This window comes from Tachypleus tridentatus, chromosome 12, assembly GCF_004210375.1.
Source record: "Tachypleus tridentatus isolate NWPU-2018 chromosome 12, ASM421037v1, whole genome shotgun sequence".
In the NCBI taxonomy this organism is placed as follows: domain Eukaryota; kingdom Metazoa; phylum Arthropoda; class Merostomata; order Xiphosura; family Limulidae; genus Tachypleus; species Tachypleus tridentatus.
This window is the reverse complement of record NC_134836.1, coordinates 26,825,241-26,844,468: the sequence shown is the minus strand read 5'-3', so window position 1 is coordinate 26,844,468 and position 19,228 is coordinate 26,825,241. Positions and strand designations below refer to the sequence as shown.

General features: G+C 32.0%; 1 protein-coding gene across 16 annotated transcripts in view; it reads right to left on the bottom strand.

Annotated features, from left to right (window-relative positions):
• The window catches only part of LOC143235393 (focal adhesion kinase 1-like), a 122,275-nt gene that overhangs the window by 16,667 nt on the left and 86,380 nt on the right, over nucleotides 1-19,228 (bottom strand). For 11 of the 16 annotated variants that reach the window (XM_076473510.1, XM_076473512.1, XM_076473516.1 and 8 more), the window contains 9 exons: nucleotides 17,773-17,870; nucleotides 15,670-15,754; nucleotides 15,348-15,448; nucleotides 14,327-14,442; nucleotides 7,975-8,165; nucleotides 2,998-3,202; nucleotides 2,152-2,231; nucleotides 1,272-1,303; nucleotides 261-524 (listed from right to left, as the gene is read on the bottom strand). In XM_076473510.1, the coding sequence (XP_076329625.1) occupies nucleotides 261-524; nucleotides 1,272-1,303; nucleotides 2,152-2,231; nucleotides 2,998-3,202; nucleotides 7,975-8,165; nucleotides 14,327-14,442; nucleotides 15,348-15,448; nucleotides 15,670-15,754; nucleotides 17,773-17,870 (1,172 nt within the window). The remainder of the gene's footprint in view (nucleotides 1-260; nucleotides 525-1,271; nucleotides 1,304-2,151; nucleotides 2,232-2,997; nucleotides 3,203-7,974; nucleotides 8,166-14,326; nucleotides 14,443-15,347; nucleotides 15,449-15,669; nucleotides 15,755-17,772; nucleotides 17,871-19,228) is intronic. The other 5 variants (XM_076473522.1, XM_076473519.1, XM_076473513.1 and 2 more) reach the window with 2 other exon arrangements.

Sequence of the window (19,228 nt, the reverse complement as noted above, 5' to 3'; positions counted from 1 at the left end):
TTTATTAACATTCTCACTCTTACTCTGAAACATCTACAGAAAGTAAATGGGAGTTGTAAAAGATAATTTGTATCAAACTTTACAAAAACGGTGGTATTTGAATCAATTTAATGTTAAACTTTATTGAAAAATAAGGTATTTGTAACATATTTCATCACACATGTTTGAGAAGTATACATTTATCAGGATTCAACTGATTAGTCTCTGTAGTGACAAGTGTGTTAACCCAAGCAAAAAGAGCCCCTTCACCATTAAAATACCAGTGTTAACAATGGCTGGATCCCGACCTGTACAGCTGCCACACTTCCCCTCCTGCTGGACTTTGGGGAACTCTGTACCGTAAATGTGTTGGCTGGAGATGCTGGGGCCACGTAAGACCATGCAGGTGGAATACTGTGTATGTTTTCTTTCATCAGTTGAGCAAGAATATCTGGATTCTGAGCTACAATGTATGTAGAAGGAGCGACGGATATGGGCGGTGGAGGGGTAGAATCATCATTTCTGTCAACTGGCAGTCTTGAGGGCTAGAATGACAACATGTTGAAATAAGCTTCACATATCTTTTTCATTGCTTAAACATTAAATATCTAGCTTATTACAGATCATTATAACACATCTAGTTCATTGTTTAAACAGTGGATACCTGCCTTATTAAAGGTTACCCTAACACACCTTGTTTATTGCTTAAACATTAAATATCTGGTATGTTACACACTATCCTAACACAGAAATCTAACTTTTCCTCAATGACTGTACCATAGAATGGGTAATTTTTCTATTCTGACAATCCTGAAGGCTCAAGTATCTTTGAGTTAAGTAGAGGTGTCACCAGATGTTAGCACATGGGGCCCATGCCCCAATCCTACTTGACAGTGCTCAATATACCCAGTTGGTGCCTTGAAAATTTAGAATAGAAAACCATGGTTGATAGAATACTGAAATGCTGAAAATGGGCCGTAGCCCAAACTTTTAAAGCACTTAGCAACCCCCAAAGAATTACGATTAACTTTAAATTTTAGATTATACAATAATTTAAATCTGTGAAAGATAAAGGTTTTGTATAAGTCAGAACCAATGTTCTGAAGAATTGTATTACTTCATTCATAACCATGAACGTGATCATAAAACATTTTCACTCGTACCTTTAACTTATACATATATAACAACCAACAATACTTTAGAGAATGAAACTAGAACTTGAAATGTCCATAGGTACAATACTTTAGGTTAAAAGATTTCCCTCAGAGTTCAGAATTCACACACAAACATACCTTAGGAGGAGGTTCATCAGATCCTGAAGAGCCTAAGGGAGTGAGGAAAATATCTTAAATTTGACAAGTAATCTATCTTTTATTAAAATAACCGTAACCATTAATTATGTATCTAATAACAGAACAAATCTTTATGAATATGCTTATCTTAACATTACTTATTAAAAAGTAGCAAAAGTGGGTGAGTCAAATATCTGGCTCTGGTTCATATTGCAAATATCTAATGTGCTTGAACAAGCTATGACCCAAATCAAGATATGATTGCAAGAACTGATGTGTGAATCAGTGACTGTGACAGCATAGATATGCTCTATTAAATGGAAAAGGAAGAACAAAGTAACACAAAGCTTAAAGTAAACAGCTAGATAAATTTACAAAATCTGAATGAATTAAAGCAAGTTTGTTTTTATAATGTAGTACTCAACATATCTAACTTTTATAAGTTTTGTAACAATATGTAAACAAGTTGTAAAATGTTATTTTTCACTCCAGAAATAATGTGCACTGAATAAAAAATTCATTCTACTAAATATTTTTTTTCATGTGTTTTTAAAGTTTAGTGTTATGGTTTGTGTTTGAAAATTGTATTACAAAAAAGAAAGGTCATTTATGAACAGGGTAAAATATATGCTAAAAATAACCCTTCTTCTAACATAGAAATATAAAAATGTAATTTCTAATTTTCTAGAAAGATATGAACACAAAAGCTACATGTTTCAGCAGAATTACTATGCCAAAACATAAAATGTTATTTCTTTTTGCATAATTCTAGTTATGACAATTTTATAAAATATGCTGATCTTATCACATAACACTATAATTTTTAAATTCTATACAACCTACACATCTATAATCCATAAATTATTGTAATCCTTCTCACCCCATGACATGGCCTGCACTCTTCGATTCTCTCTCCTCATAGTCTCCTCCTGCTGCCTTTGTTCCTCTTCTAAAATTTCACTGAAACAAGAAAGTGAGCTGTTTTCATTCTGCACAAATACTGAATAACAAGTGGATCTTTTAAAATCTTTATAAGGCACTAACTAAGAACTGGACAATCTTAATTATGTACAAGGTGCTGATTAAGTGCATTGTCCTAAACATTCACTGAATAAGAAGGGGACTGTCCTAACTCTGTACAAGGTATTGAGCAAGTTCACTGTCCTAACTCTTTATAGGATACTAACATTTTTTAACACTTGTAAACAATACTGAATAAAAGTATGCTATTTTAACAACATATTGAGTAGTTATTCTAAACTCTGTACAGAGTACAGACTAATAATTTGGTTGTTTTAGCTCTATACAAAGTTATTACCAAATGCACATTTCTTTTCTGCCACAAGACTTAGTAGATATAAAAAACTGAAACTATCAACCAAAGGCTGTGTTGATAGTGCTGTTTTTACTAGCAGCTATGTTAGTGGAGTTGTCTTTTATACATATACTACAAATGTTTGTTTTGTAATGATGGATGTTGTTAACTATAGTTTTACAAATACAAGATAAAACAGATTTATTAGCCAGTAAAGATACAAAGCTTAAATATGAACTGAACAAACTATACTAAAGCTTGCATTATTTTACGTTCCAACAAAGTGAAAATAATATGCATGATTACATATTCTATTAACCACACACAAAGATAAAGAGAAACGTGCAGACAAATGTCTTTTGTAAACTTTTAAATATAGCTTGTATTCCAGTCTCATATTTAACAACTTACCTTAAAACCTGTTTAACCTTTTGGAAACTAGGTCGCTTTGACGGCTCATATGACCAGCACTGAGACATAAGACTGTAAAGTCGTGGTGGACAGTTTGGAGGGAGAGGGAGTCGTTCCCCATTTTCTATCCGACCAATCACATCATTATTTTTGACTCCTTGGAATGGTTTAATACCCATCATCAAAATTTCCCACATGCACACACCTGAGAGAAGATACACAAACCTTTAAATCACATTAAATCCTTGATTTCACTGGACAAAGAAATCTAAACTTAAAACATTCAGTCATAGTTTTTTCACTTAACAGGAAAAACAAGTAGATTTGAAGATACTTCTCTGCATACAATTTTTGTAATGTTGTTAAGAAAGTATTCAAACTAATAAGAAAAAATACGATATTTAGCTCTGGCAAACTTTTACCAAGATTAACAGCTTGTATTTCAGGCTAAACTCACCTGAAAACTAAGAACATTTACAGTAATCTAAACAACTATGTACAACATTTTCAAACTTTGATTCACAGGACATCAAAAATAGAAGTTAATACATAGATTGTTTATTACAAACTCATACCTGAATAAACTGAGACACTGAATACTCATTTCAAAAACCAGCTACTAAAGGCAACATCACTGGCACAACACCAATAAGGTTGTTATTGCAACAGTACATTTACACTAATTCTCAAATTACATACAGTTAACTAACTAAAAATAGTAATGTATCAAATCTAGGATATTAGGAATCTAACACATAAGTCAAAATAAAACTTAATAGTAGTAACCTTGACATTAAATGAAATACAAAGTTTAAAGAAATCTTTTTACTTAAAATTTTAACAGTAAGTAACACTATTTTAATTGAGTAGTAAGATTTCTGGTAAACTTCATTTTCAAGAAAAGTAATTTGTTCCTTTTCTTCCTGCTTTTATTCTCAAAGTACTTGACTGAGACAACAAAGTAAGCTGACTTTGTTGTTCACTCTGAACAGTTAACTTATTAGCAGTAGGTTGGAAGCTGTCTATGTCTTCAGCCAATCTTGCTCTCTTTCATTTCAATTGATCTAATTCTGCTAGAATTTCTTTCCATTTACTTCCCATCAACTTCCTCCTTTTCTTCCTCTAGAGATATTTTACTTGGACCTGGTTGAAGAAGCTGAGAACAAAAGTTTCTTGGTGATTAATACTTTTTTACTCCTCCAACCTATTGTACATTATTGATGATCACTTGTACTTTGACAGACTGTTTAGCTAGGTTCTCCATGGTTTTCTCTCTCTCTCTTTTTTTTTTTTTTTTTTGAGAGCCCATGCTCAGTAGTGGCTTGTCCATGAGAATGAATCAGCAGCTATTTGAACAACTTTTCCTCCTCTGCAAGGTGAGATGGTTTGCCTACTTGGTCTTTTGCCATTTCAGATTCCAGGAAAACAATCTAGTCTCCAGCAATAATTTCATCATGAAATTCTAGTAATTGCTGTTTCTTCTATGACTTTTTAATGTTCATTTCAATTTCAGTGTACCTGGTGCTTTCTCTGACTGCTTGGTCATCTGCTTTGGATCCATCCAAGAGAAAGATCTCACAAGTGGAAAAGTAATTGCAGACTTCTCCATAAACTTGTATGGCAGAGACAGTAGAAAGGTTTACAGTCCATTCTAAACTCAAACTTTTGTTGTCTCAGGTTTCCTAACTTTAAGAATTTATCTGCCAAAAAAAATCAACCTCCACTTTTGAACCATTAATATGAATTCCCTTCATGTCAATTTCCAAATGTGACAAAACTGCCAAAGTGATTGTTTTATTCATTACTTCCAGTCTTAGGACTTTCTGCAAGACACTCTTGATTAACAATTCAAGTGAATATAATCACTGGTGTATCAGTCTGATAAACTTTCAAAAAAATGTTGGACTTCCCTTGATACTGTGATGAAAACATATAGCTTAGTAATCACAAGGGGATGTTTGGTTGCCTTCTTAACAACACCATAAAGATCTGCAGGTGTGTTAATCAACTTTTTTAGTTTTTACAATAGTACTGTAGGACTCAATATAGGGAAGGAGTTGTATAACTTTCTCTGTTTGCTCCACATCCTCCATACATCTAAGCATAACAAATTAAACTGAACTATTCAAATTAAAACAAAAATAATCAATATGAAATTCCAATTTCTATTAGTGATCATCACATATTTATAATTATTAAGTGATGATAGAACAATGAAATCATTAATAATTTTAAATTATATTTTATAAAAATAATATTCCACAAGATTAACTTTGACAAGTACCACAAGTACTTGTTGTAAACATAATATAAAAACTATAAAAATATAATTTTAAAAAACAACAACATATTTTGGACTTGCTATTTTATTTAAATTTACAGCAAACAAAAAAGTTAATACCAACTTGTGTTGGCAGAACTTCACATGAAGCAAAGCATAGTCTGTTATATTTTTACAGCCTGGTTATCTTGTAGAAGAATCATATGAAAGAATGTAGGTGCTGGAAATTACGTCCTCCACATTCCAACCTCTACAATACATCCCGCTTGAAAGGTATTGTGCAGTTTATGGAGTCCACAGGTCCCAACATCTAAAATTTTATGACTGGTCTGCTGTTTGAGTTCCTTTGAAAGATGTGGATGTCTGAAGCCAAGACTACAACAAATGATATATACAAAGAGGTATCCAGTATCAAAAGAAATTTATTTGAGATGTTGTGCAGACAAATATGGAGCTATACAACAAGAAAATCAAGGTATGCCATTCCAGATTCTGCACAACTATACTTCTTAGCAATTTAACTGTTCAGAAATATCAGCTTGAAAATATCAAAAATATTTTTACAAGTGAAAATTGTAATGGCTTATGATTATTTTAGGGTCCATAAAACTGCAAATATAAGCAATCTGCAGCATTTCCAAAGAAACTGTTCAAATTAGTTAAACTCAAAGTCAGTGCATTAGTATTTGGTACAACTGTATTCCTTCTTGTCTCAGTAACACTAAGAGAGTTTGTTACTAGATTTACATTACTGGTTCCTAAAGAGTTCTGAGCTAAAAGGATGCCTGTTGTAATAGCAGGCGAGCTTCACTTGATAAGTGTGGAATGTTTTGTTTTTTTTTAAACCTTTTACTAGGCTCTTTAATGCCAACCATCCCATATTAGAAATACTGATGAGCTTCCTGCATACAAGCAGTACGTTTTGTGAGCTGAATCATCTTTCCTAAGTCAGTCACAATGCTCTTTGTTATCACACAATGCAATATTAAAATGACAAGTCCCAAGTTTGTGGAGGTGGCTTATAATTTCCAAAGTAGATTTCATTCTGAAATACTGTTTTGCACTGAATTTTCATGAAAACAAACAACATGGTTACTTTTCAAGACAAGGAATATGAGCAGAAGAAATAAATAATTGAATAGATACAGAGTTACCTTCCTTTATTTTTTTGTTAAGCATTTAGTTGATCTGAGTTTCTCTTAATTCAAAGATTTCTCTGATTCAAGCAGTTCAACTTAAGTGATCTCCACTGTATTACTTGTAAAACAAGAGTGACTACTTCCATTAATTAGCAGATGATATACCCCCTCACCAAGTATGAAAAACTTCTAACATTAGTGTTTTTTTTTTAAATAATAAACATACAGAAAACAAAAATAACACACAATGGACTCGTTTAAAGATATGTTTAGTTTTTATTCCATTCTCAGTTTCACAAAATTCAAATGCGTTAAAAGATACAAATGATAAGTTAAAAATATTCAAGTATTTTCTGGGATCATACAAACCCTAAACTTTGATGATTTTCCCCTGATTAATAGGTGTATGTGTGTGGGTAACTCTTTCAGTAACAATCTCTTATGATGAAACGAAATATAAACCCTTTCACTTGTAACAGTACTGGAACTTATATAATGAACTAACAAATGGCACTTTTTCTTCATTTCTAATACAAAATGGTACTCTTTCTTCATTTCTAATACAAAATGGTACTCTTTCTCTCTCACTCCCATATAAAGCTGTCATTTGATGGTTGCAAATGTATCTAATGATTGCATAAAAACTTTGATCTGCAATAAACTAAGCTAGTAGTGCTCCATCAGGAAACAGCTTTATTTTTATGAAAGAGTAAAAAATCTTCATGAAAACAATACATACTACTATCTAACACACAACTGCCTTCACAATAATGCTGTCAAATAACAGTTCTACAAATATATTACAAGTGGATACTTTATTTTTAATGAATAGGACATAACACAGGAAACTCAAAAGACAAAGGTTAATATTCCGCCATTTTTATTGAAAAAATATATTTGTCCCTTTAATAAACATTCTAAGATTTCTAGCTGCTCATCAAATTAGTTTTAACAGGCTTTAGTAACTCTGGAAAGGTATACCCACATACATGACACAGTTTCCATGGTTAAAATTAGAATGAAAATTATTTCAATTTAATGAAATGGGTAAAGAATGTTTATATTCTCATACATATTCTACAAGATATAGCATGTTTTTGAAAAAGATATTATCAAAAAAAGTATTTTTATTTTGTATTTATGGCACAGCAACTAAAGCTATCTGCTGACTTCCCTATTTCTCAGTTACTGAACAGAGGGAAGACAACCAGTTTGTAGCACCTTACCACCATAAGGTTAACTCACGTAAAAAAAAACAGAATCTTAAGCTCATAATAAAGAGCTTAATAAAGACTTTATTATAGCTATACTTACAATGATGCAAACTTGTGTGTAATTTTACCATTCTAGAAATGAAGCTCAAAAATTTTGCAACTTTAAGTGTCATTATAATTTCCAAAGATAAAAATAAAAAATTAATTAAAAATGTGCAAATGTTTAATTCAGAGTATATGGTCACAATTTTCTAAATGCTCATATACTTTTTTTTTGTTTTTTCCCCCCTCGTCTAGTCACACAGCTATTTTAAAATAAACCAAATTTTCTATATGTCCTTACCAAACATCCACACATCGCTGGCTGTGGTGAAACGCCTGAAGTTGATGGATTCTGGAGCCATCCACTTGATAGGAAGCTTTCCTTTAGAGGCCTTATAGTAAGACTGAGAATCAACCAATCGAGATAAGCCAAAATCTGCTAGCTTTACACAGTCAACAGCTGCTACAAGTACATTCCTTGCTGCTATGTCCCTGCCAAGAAAACCAGAGTAAAATTAATACATAAACACAGTATTTTTACCAGCTATAAATTAAAAAAAGTATTAAAATATCAATCAACATCCAAACAAACGTTATTTTAATTAAGTAATGTAGTATAAAAACTGGAACTTTAGAATTGTTACAAAAATTGTTTAGTAAAAGTGTTGCCTAGTTATTTAGAACAGCAGACAGTTAATAAAGTATGCTTGATAGCAGATATTGCTAAATAACAAAAGCCAAAAGAGCAGATTCTGAGATGCTTCCTAATCTTATTTCTACTGTTAAACCTTATTAATTTCAAAAAAGACATTTAAAGAAGTTTAAATTTCCATTTTTCTATGTCAACAATGCATCAGAGTTCTGATTTCTCACTTCACCCAATTACAAGCAAACACAACACAAGCAAGAATATAAAACATGAAATTTTTATATTCCTGAATATCTGCTGAAATATCCAAGAATTAGTTTAATCTACCAACAAAGCTTCTCCAGTCTCTGACTTTTGAGTTTATTTTAAGCAATCTTGTATGACTGATAAGACATGTCATGACCAATAGAAGAGCTGATCCTCCTTTACAAAGTTTCATTACCACTATTTGATATATACACTCACAAGAATAATGCTTGCCATAGTTTCTTTGAGTAGAAACAATGTATTTATTGTACTTATTCCATTAATATCTAATGTAATTCTTCAATGTATTTATGGCTTAATTTAAAAGCCAGATAAATTAGTCTGGGGAAATTTTATTCTAGTAACAGATATATATACATTTTGTGCTCTAAAGTATGTATTTGGAAAATATATTAATTCTTTTGGGCCACACAACGTTTTGAAAAGAATGACTTTGACCTGTACTTGAGTGTAAGTGAGCTTGAATATGTAGTGAACACAACTCCTTGTTTTTGTATTTTAAACAGTTTTATAGATGAACCTTCAATTATAGTTACTTCTGCTGACAGTATAGCTATTCTCTGACCACTGGGTTTTCTTCTTTGTCTATCTTAGCATTGGTCTGATTTTCTTATTGCTTGCTCCAGTCTTTTATACCCTATTTAAATGCCCTTAGCAATATGTAATTTGCAAATTTCTCCACCCTCATCAATGCACTCTCTATTATGTTACTGTAGGTAAGCACCTCACTTAGATAATGTAATCACTTTTTTGAGACTTACACTGGCTCTTTGTGCAGAGACAGGGCAGAAGAATGTCTGCAGAGGTAGGTATTACTGAAAATACATTTTTCACTTTAGGCAAATGTAACTTCCAAAACATACCATATGTGGTAAAATCCCACACTGAGTAGGTGGAGAGGTTGGTGGGGGCATGATTCATACAGAAAGCATCTGTACAGAACAGTGGTGAACCAAGATAAAAGTGGCACACAAGTGAGGGAACCATACTATATCCAGAACAAGTATGCTCTTCACCTGGAACCTAGTTCCTTTATCAAGGGTAGAACAGAACATAATTAATCATCATTATTGGTCAGATCCAACAAGATAGCCAAGGTTCCACAACTCAGGGTTGAAATTAAAGGGTCATGGCTAAGACTACTGGACTGCAATGTCATATATATATATATACATACTTTTGACTAGATCCCAACCTGTAGACATAAAGTAACGTGTTTTGCACCACCATAATCATGACAAGAAAGTAAGCAATACTAAAATGGATACACTTTCTTCTTCACCTAAAGAAGTCCAAAAACAGCATTTTAGGCTTGGAATGATAGGACTGTGTGTGTTGTACTCAACCAAACTGGATGAGTTCTGTTTCTTTGGAGATATGAACATTCATCCTCACTTCCAAACCAAGTGGGAAAGAAGTATTCCCTTAACCCCTGAAAAGTATAGATGATGTGCTGAACCAAGGGCCTAGGATGGGACTACTTTGCATTTAGAATTAGTGGACCTTCCAAAAACAATATATGAAACCAACACTGATCAAAGAGAAGGTTCACACAAGCTCCCACCCAACCAGATACTGTAGTGTCAAATCTGAACCAGAATTAGGTGTAGGCTCCTGCACTCTTACTGACATCTGGGAAAAACATCCAGGGATCTCAGTAAGAGGGCTCCCAACTATGCCCTATTTTCTAATAATGGAGATACACACACTATCACTGTAAGAAAAGCCTTTCTCCACCACTTCAGTGATTGGAAACTGGGAGTGGTAAGGATTCCCTAGCTTTACTAGTAAAATCTGGGGGGCTGTATGCATTGAGAACTCCTGCACACGAAACACCTCATTTCTACAGAGTTTGTTACAACCAGTAGAATAATCAATAAGAATAATCAAATTAGTTGCTAGCGTGGAATTAAGGGATCCCAGAAAATAAAGAGACAAGATTATGACAAAAATACTCTCCTCTTTATGATCCAGCAGATGTTAAAAACAGCCAATGGGGTAGGGAAAAACTCCTAGAAAAGAGTTGTCCAAGTATGTAAAGAATTTAAGAGAAAAGCTTTGAAAGAAGTCAAAATACCAAGTCCATAAAATGTCCCCCATTGGATAAAATGTGCTGAATCTGATAAGATGCAACTCAGAAAATATCTCACATATAAAGCTCAAAATATACAAAATAGATATTTGGGAATCCACCTCTGTGGAAACTGGGAAAAATCAATGAAAATTGAAGGACCCCAATGATAACACACTTAAAATGATCACCACAAAAGGAAATAAAATGGGTCAACATAACACTTTCAGGCCTAAAAGGCCAAAACAAATTATCACATTACAATTGATTGCAGAGGTGAGAAACAGGTGACCAAGGAATTGCAGCAAAGAATGATGTATCCCCTTCCCTTGTTGCCAGAGACTTAGAAACTCCAACATATGCCATCAACATGTCAGTAGCCAAAAAGATACACTTCCACGAGGAGGAAGAGAAGCAAGGCAAGCAAATAGACAAGGGCGAGTACAAAGTCTACCTATCCCATCACATAACAAAACAGTAAATCTCCCAGCCTGAACCAGAAAAATCAGGAAGAAGGAGAAACTAAACAGTAGAATTTAAGAGGAAAAAAAAAACCACCAATTTTCAGAAATCTAAATGGTTAATTAAAGAAAAGAAGTCAGAGATGAATCCAAATCAGACTTGTGAGAAACTGAGTTAGTTAAGAAAAATGTCAGTAAACAGAATCCAAATTCTCCCCTGGATCAACATAAATGCCAAATTGATGATAAGAAACCCACTTGAAGTGAAAATGTATTCTAAAGATAGCTGGTATGGGGTAGTAATATTTTAATTAAAATAAAGTACAGAACATTTCAATATTCTTAGGTCATCTTCAAATAACCTATCTAGGAGATGACCAAAGAAGGTTTAAACATTGTATTATACTTTATTTTAATTAAAGTTTTAATACCCACACTAGCTGTATTTAGAAAAGGCAAATTAAGAAGCCCTAGTAAAAGCACTCAAGGCCAAATTAATGGCTCCATCTCTCAGCGAATAAAAACCTGAATGGCACCAACTTCAAGTGACCCTTCCCTCTGATCAAAGAGAAACACTATACAAGAAAGGAGGAGTAGGGGAAGTTGGATTAGCTGCTTGCTGACAACAGTAATATATGCTTTTATACAATATGAGGGTGGAGAAATCTGGAAATTAGATATTGTCAAGGGCATTTAAATGGGGTATGACAGACTGAAGCATGTGAGACCAATGCTTAGATAGGCAAACAGATGTCAAAGAGTAACTGTATTGTCAGCAGATGGTAAGTATGTTTTGGAAATTCACTAGGTACCATTAAACACAAGTTTTTTTCTTTAATATGTGTGCAAATGTAAATTCATAAGTGTCATTTTACTTTTAACTACAAATTCTTGTTTTCATGGATATTTTTTAAACAAAAGTCACTAAAAATGTAAAAATTGGAAACTCCACAACTTAGCCTAGAAATCATCACTAAAACAAAACATCCAAATTCTAAACTGTAGGCAATGTAAAGAAAAATGGTATTATTCATTTTATTTCATATTTTGTAATTTAATTTATTGTATGCTGATGATTTGCATTGAAAAAATATAAAGTTTCACTCAAAAAAACTTTTATATTGAATTTGGAGGTTCTAGAGATTTAACATATGAAATATTAAAACTATACAAAGATAAGAGGTATCTTTAACCTTAACATGAAAACCACATTTTGTTAACACTGACTCAGTAAAGGCTTCATAAATATCTACGTAGGAGAAGAGAAACACTAGGTACAAGTCAATTTTTTAAAGGTAACAGAAAAACAGATTAAATAATTTTCAATAAACTCTCTTAAAGACAACCAAAACAGAAGCATTACTTATAAATCAACTACTTTCTTAAAGTTGATGCACTAGCTGTAAACCAGTTTCTTTCTTAAAGCTACTAAGAACAGCAGTAACATTACTTACAAATCAAAGTCTGTCAAAAGTTGAACAGGAAAACAGAAAGCTACATGTAAATATACTATTTTCTTACAGCTAAACACATGAACCAATTACCATATTATTTTTTTTAAAGGTATTACTTAAACCTTTACACAAGCTAACAGCCATGCCATTGCATTTGTTGGTATGTATTCACAATTTTACTGAAGTATTAATTATGAAATTATGTAAGCTTGTACATTATTTACTTTTGTAATTTAAAAGTATTGAAAAACACACCTAAGCATTTATTTTTATGTCACATGGTGTGTTGAATACAGCACTGGTTAAAATTAGATGTCTGTGATGTCAAAATTCAAATTCTATAGTTTTGTATGAATTAGGATCTAAAATTAGTGATATTAACAAGCTAGAGTATAAAATAAGAAACTCCTATCTTTTCTACTTGCTGAGATATTGCTTATCCAAACAGTGGTCCCACTCACCTCTTCCCATTTTTAAAAAATGCTCCCTTATATACATTTCTGTTTATGACATGCGAATAACCATTTTCAAGTATTATGACACCATCTTGTTCTTTAAATACAAACGTACAAGTTGATACGCCGAGTCTTTAGTCTGCTCAGATTACATATTTTTTTTTAAGACCCAAATATAATTAATTACTAAACTTGATAAATTAGAGTAGAATTCTATGGTATCAATATAATAACTTATAATTTTTGGTTATTTCAACTTATACATAAAACCTAAAAAAAAAAATTTTGTTCCACTTCTGCCACATGCAAAATTTAAAAAAGGCTTAGTAACCTACAGTAAGCAGCAAATGAGTATAAAGATTATAATTAGAAGAGATAATTGTTTTCTTTATTTACTAAATAAATACACAGACATTTTAAGAAAAATAAGTCTAAGAACTTATTTGTAAATCATAATATTGAATACATACACATGATGTATAATAACTGAAATGTGATTGTATTTTACTGAATACTTGTCCACTAAAACACAGCCAAGACAGGTTACTTCATAAAGACTAAAGGTCAGTTTTATATTATTGGATATGATTGGTGTCATGAATGCACATGTGATGTGTTATTGTAACTTCTGTAATGTTAGCAAGGCATGGCTGATAGGTAAATATCACATAAATAATAAATATATACAGTAATGTTATAAACACACAATGTATAATGTTATAAGATTAAAGCTATTTAGATGTAAACATTATATGTTCTCACTCTAGAATAAGAAAAGCATAATTTTCAGTTATTTCCTACTTCTTTTTGGTGATTATGAAGTCAGTAATTCAACTGAACTCTTACATAGATTCGACTGTGAAAATAACACAAATTATAAAGTTTGCTTTTAAAAAAGGTTTAATAACTATCTGGATGTGAAATTTGAAAAATTTCTGAAGCTTCAAAGGTTTTTAATATTCAAATGAAAAATTATTTACATGTTGGATAGTCAACATTCAAAACAAAACATAAAAAGGCACGAGAAAAATACTGCTTCACAAACCATAAGATTTAATTTTAAAAAAAATTGTTTTTTTGCATACAAAAGCATTGTGATATTTACTGATAATCTGCCAAATTTCATGAACCTGTGTTTACTAATTTAAAAGTTATAGCATTTCAACTTTAACAAGAACAAGCCTATATTGAAAATGTTAATGCAATTTTACTAAAACTGTACATTTTAAGCTGTCTGTTGTATACCTTTTAAGCTTTTACTAATTTTGCAAGATCCTCAAAATATCCAAAACTTACCTGTGCACAAACTTCTTACTTTCAAGGTATGACAAAGCTGTGCTGAGCTGGTAGGCAAAACGAATTAATGTGGCCAGGTTCAATCGGTGACTGTTGTTGAGGAGATATGCCCGCATCTACCAATACACTTCAAAATTAAGCTATAAACATACATAACTAAGGAAGCTGTGCACACATTTCTGTAATGAAACTTAAAACGTACTTTATTCAAGAATACACCACCATTTATGTATGTATAAATGTGTGTGTGTTGTAAGAATTAGGTTGAAAATATTGAGTATTTTGATTTTTCATGTGCTTATATTTGTTACCTTTTTTGTTGTAGCACATCCAACATACAATAATTATGTAAAGTTAATATTACAGATTGCCAATTCAACAAGTTTACTTGAAATATATATATTATATGCACGTTTGTAAAACAAAAATTGTTGAATGTTGCCCTGCTAAATGTATCCCTTTATGTTTTGTGGAGACACACAGTAAATATAGTAATGTGCCAAATTATTCAATTAATACTAGTATACCACATTCACTGGAATCTACAATGGGATTCAGTAAATACAAAATGTAAATTAAATAATAAGTGCAAATAAGTATCTGAATTTGACCGTAAAATTCATGATGAAAGAAACAAATAGCAGAAATGGTTTAGATGGTTGTTAAAAAAAACTCTAAATATCTATTTCAGCTGTTTCTGTTAACGATTGACGGTATAATCTGTATGGAACAATAATATAGGCTAGAAGTACTATAAAAAACATCACAGACTTAAAAGTACTGTTAAGACAATAAAGTAGGCTGGAGCGTCTGTGAGAAGAGAGGGCAGGGGCAATGAGGAACATGATTCTTTATTCTTTCAGTATATGAATGTGAATTTTTTATTCAATTCACAATTTCACACTACTTTACAGTTAACATGGCAGTACACAGTGTAGCAAGGTTTGTTGATGTCAACAGATTTACTAGTTCCCCACCATGAGTACTAGAATAGCAAAAGAACTACAAAAATGTGTCTCACCTCTCCATGCTTGGCCAACTCCATCACTAACCAAATTGGGGAATCTGAGCAAATACCAATCAACTTGATGATGTGTGGGTGATCAAACTGTTGCATTATATCTGTGTAAAAACAAATAACAAACAGACTTCAATAAAATTCATTTTCAAACCTCTAGCTTTACAAGAATTTTCAATAGAAAAAAAAAACTCTTCTCTAACCTGATGCATGTTAAGAATTATTCACAGGTTACAAGACATGTACACTGGCTAAAGTATACAAGAACATTTTAATTCTTCAAACAGTCATGTGACAAACTCATAATTTATAATCCTCAACTTACAAGCTTCTTCTAGAAACTTCTCTCTCATGGTGAGTTCAGTCTCAATCTTACAGGTTTTCACTGCAACTGGGATAACTTGGTCGTCCTGTAAGAAGAGTTATTTAGATCAGACAATCCCAGCAACCAATATTTCTTTCAGGTTAAAGTTTTTTGGTAACAAGGAATCTTGAACTATTTTGTGCAAACTTTTAACCCTAGGGTTACCATCAGCACTTAAAAAAACCTTCTTTATGGCAGAGGAGACTAATTGCTGCTGGAGTTCTCTGTGTATTTTACTTAGAAAATGAGTTATATTACACAGTATAAACTGATGATGGGTTTTGATTAATGTGATGTTTTTTTCATATTCAGTATAATGCAATGTATACAGATGAACCAGTAATGACTATTTTGAAATCAATTCATCAACTTTAGGATTAAGTAGTTTGGCAGCATTTCAGAAGAGAGTAAAAATGATATAAAAAAGTTTTTACTCTTTTATTGTACTTTTGATTGCCATTTGAACCATGTATAACTACTATCCATGCCATTATAAGCTCACTTGGTTGCCTTGTGCCTTATGAAACATTTGTATCATATTATTACTATTATTTATTTAACTTAATCTAACCTAAAAAATGATCTCTATTTTAATATTTTGCTTATTTTGATAATAATTAATAAAGAATAAACATGAAACAAAGTACTTAACCACTCTTTCTATCCATTTAACCACTGATTTTCTATCGATAGCTTTGTAACCAAAAAACAAAATTAAAGGCTTTAAAAATTATGGTTTGTTTGAGCAATAAAGATTCTACAGTGAGGAATTTACAGTTCGTTTCTTACTCTTTAAGAGGTAGTGGAAAATATAGAGAAGACAAGATGCTTAGAGAAAGTATGTCATAAGTGTCACACTAGGAGAAATTCAGGATTTTTAAAAATATTTCCTTGCAGAATTAGGAACTTAACACCTATATACTATTAAAATAGGGATTTTTGGCTAACATTTTATGCTATACTAATTGGTATAACAATCAAAAACTTAATTAAAAACACTGAGTGTAAGACACTAAACCCTCCTGTTATGCATAATAAAGGATAACTGGATTGAAAGATTTAAGACTAAATATTTCATCCAAAAATTCTCAAATTTATGTAACCTCTGAAACCTCTTGAATAAAAATTAAACTTTATTTTCAGTAAAAGTATATTTAATGTTATTTTCCCTACCATAATTCTACTTACTGATCTTGTAACCACCATGAATAAATACACAAGTATAAGTTAAATCTTTGTTCTTTGTAGAATAGCTTCAGATTGTAAAGAAAATTACAATTTTATATCCTAAACAGTTTAAGGTTTGTAACAGCTACATCTGTTTATATTAATGTTATTGTTTTATTCCCCTTCAATCCACTATAGAATGTTTTAATGTCAAATTTACACTTAAAAGTAACTGTCTGACGTAACACAGCGTGTGACTGTTTCAGCAACAACATATTCTAAACCTATTCACCTTACTTACAAAACTTAATTTCTGTTTCTTTCACTAATGATACAGGTTCCATCAGTTCCTAGTTACAACATAACTTTTAATACAACCTTACATCAACAATTTATTCTCCGTTTCTTTTAGAAATAACTCAGCACATTTGAAGACAACCCACTTACCCATAGATGATGTAATTGCTTCAATAACAGCATAACACACTTACATACAGCTCACTTACCCACAAGTGATATGTTTCAATAACAGAGCATGTTTGAATAACTCACCTTATCCATGAGTGATCTGTTTCAGTAGCAACAAAGCACACTCAAATACAACCCACCTTACCAAACAGTAATCTGATTGCTGCAACAACAACACAGCACATTTTAATACAACCCACCTAATCCTCGGGTAATATGATTATTTCAGTAACAACACAACACACTTGAATACAATCCACAATATCTCCTGAGTGATCTGACTGTTTCAGCAACATAGTGTGTTTTGATAATCACCTAGACCAATGATGTTTGAGTAACTTCAAAATTAACCACTCTGCAGAGATTAAACAGTTTTTGATATTAAGTAAACCCTACAGTTTCAGCAGTAAGAACTTTTATAGTACCAACCTTGCATTTGTATGTTCCTTTATGAACATCACCAAACTGTCCTTCTCCAATAATCTCTCCAAGACAAATTCGTAATCGACACAACTCATAATCTTTACCTGTTAAGAGAATCAAATATTATTATTAATTACATGTTGTTATATATTGACAATAAAACACAGAAAATGGTCAAAATAGCAGAAATTAGTTTTAAGAATGGAAAATGAATTTCCTTCCTCTCAATCCTAAACTTTATATTGTATATGATCTAACAAATTTGTAATCTTAGAATGATTCTTTAAAGAAATGTTTACAAGTCTTTTCAAATCCTATGATTCACTTCCACTAAGTCCAAAATGCTGCTTATGGTGATCTTTATGTGTGGGAAAAATTTCATGTTAAAAATTCTAAAGACCCCCTAACTTTGTTCCAATGTACAAAAAATAAGCAACAAACATTAAAATTTGTCCATTTTAGTCTATACAGTGAAGCGCCATTAAGCCGCGGTATTTGGGGGGTCAACCTGCTTAACCGTGGCTTAAGTGGTCCGGGGCTTAAACCTTTGTGACTGAAAAGCCGAAGTCGCCAACAGCTCTGCCGAGGAGCCTCATCCAGGCCATTGCGTGATCATTATAATATTAATGTATAGACTATTCAGATACAATTGACAAGTGCCGTTTTAACACAAACGACCAATGCATTGCGATGGTTTGCTTTTCCCTGTAAAATTTCGTCTTCGCGATGTTACATGCGAGCCCCCATGTCAATATGATATGCTCACTATTAATTCAGAAACTAAAGTGATTTCTATTGGGTTTGTGGCCAATATTTATACAATTCTATAAAAATATTGGATTATCGAATTAAAAATAATACTTTAATTATTGATCACTTTTTTCACGAATTTACCGCTGATTAACTTTAATGTATGGAGAGGTGTGATTCGGTAACAATGGCGGCCTCCATAAAGCTGACAGAGAGCGGATAAGGTAGAATAACGGTCGATTTCTATTGTAATATATTTTATTTATTTCCCAAATTAAAGCAAATCCTTTTTAAATATCCCCTTGAAGTTATAAAGACAAGGAGAGTGTGAGAAACTTTAAAAAGCCAGGTAGTAGATTTAATACATCAAAAATTTTGGGACAAGACTTGCTACAGCGGCTTAAGTGATTTCGAGGTTTACTGGTCCGCGGCTTAATGGCGTTCCACTGTACTTAGAGATTTAAGTTTCAGATGGTAGTAGCTTGGTATCATATATCATGTGATATAAAAACATATTTGTAATGTGTTATAAATTATTTATTAAAAGTATATTATATAATTATAAGATTTTGGTGTGGTTAGTCACTTTCACTTAATTATGTCTGATTTCTGTTGTTAGGAAATTCTTCTACGATCCTGCACAACTTAATGGAGGTATTGCTTCTATTGTTTTCTCTTTGTTATGATGTCATTACACTTACTGCCAAAAAAC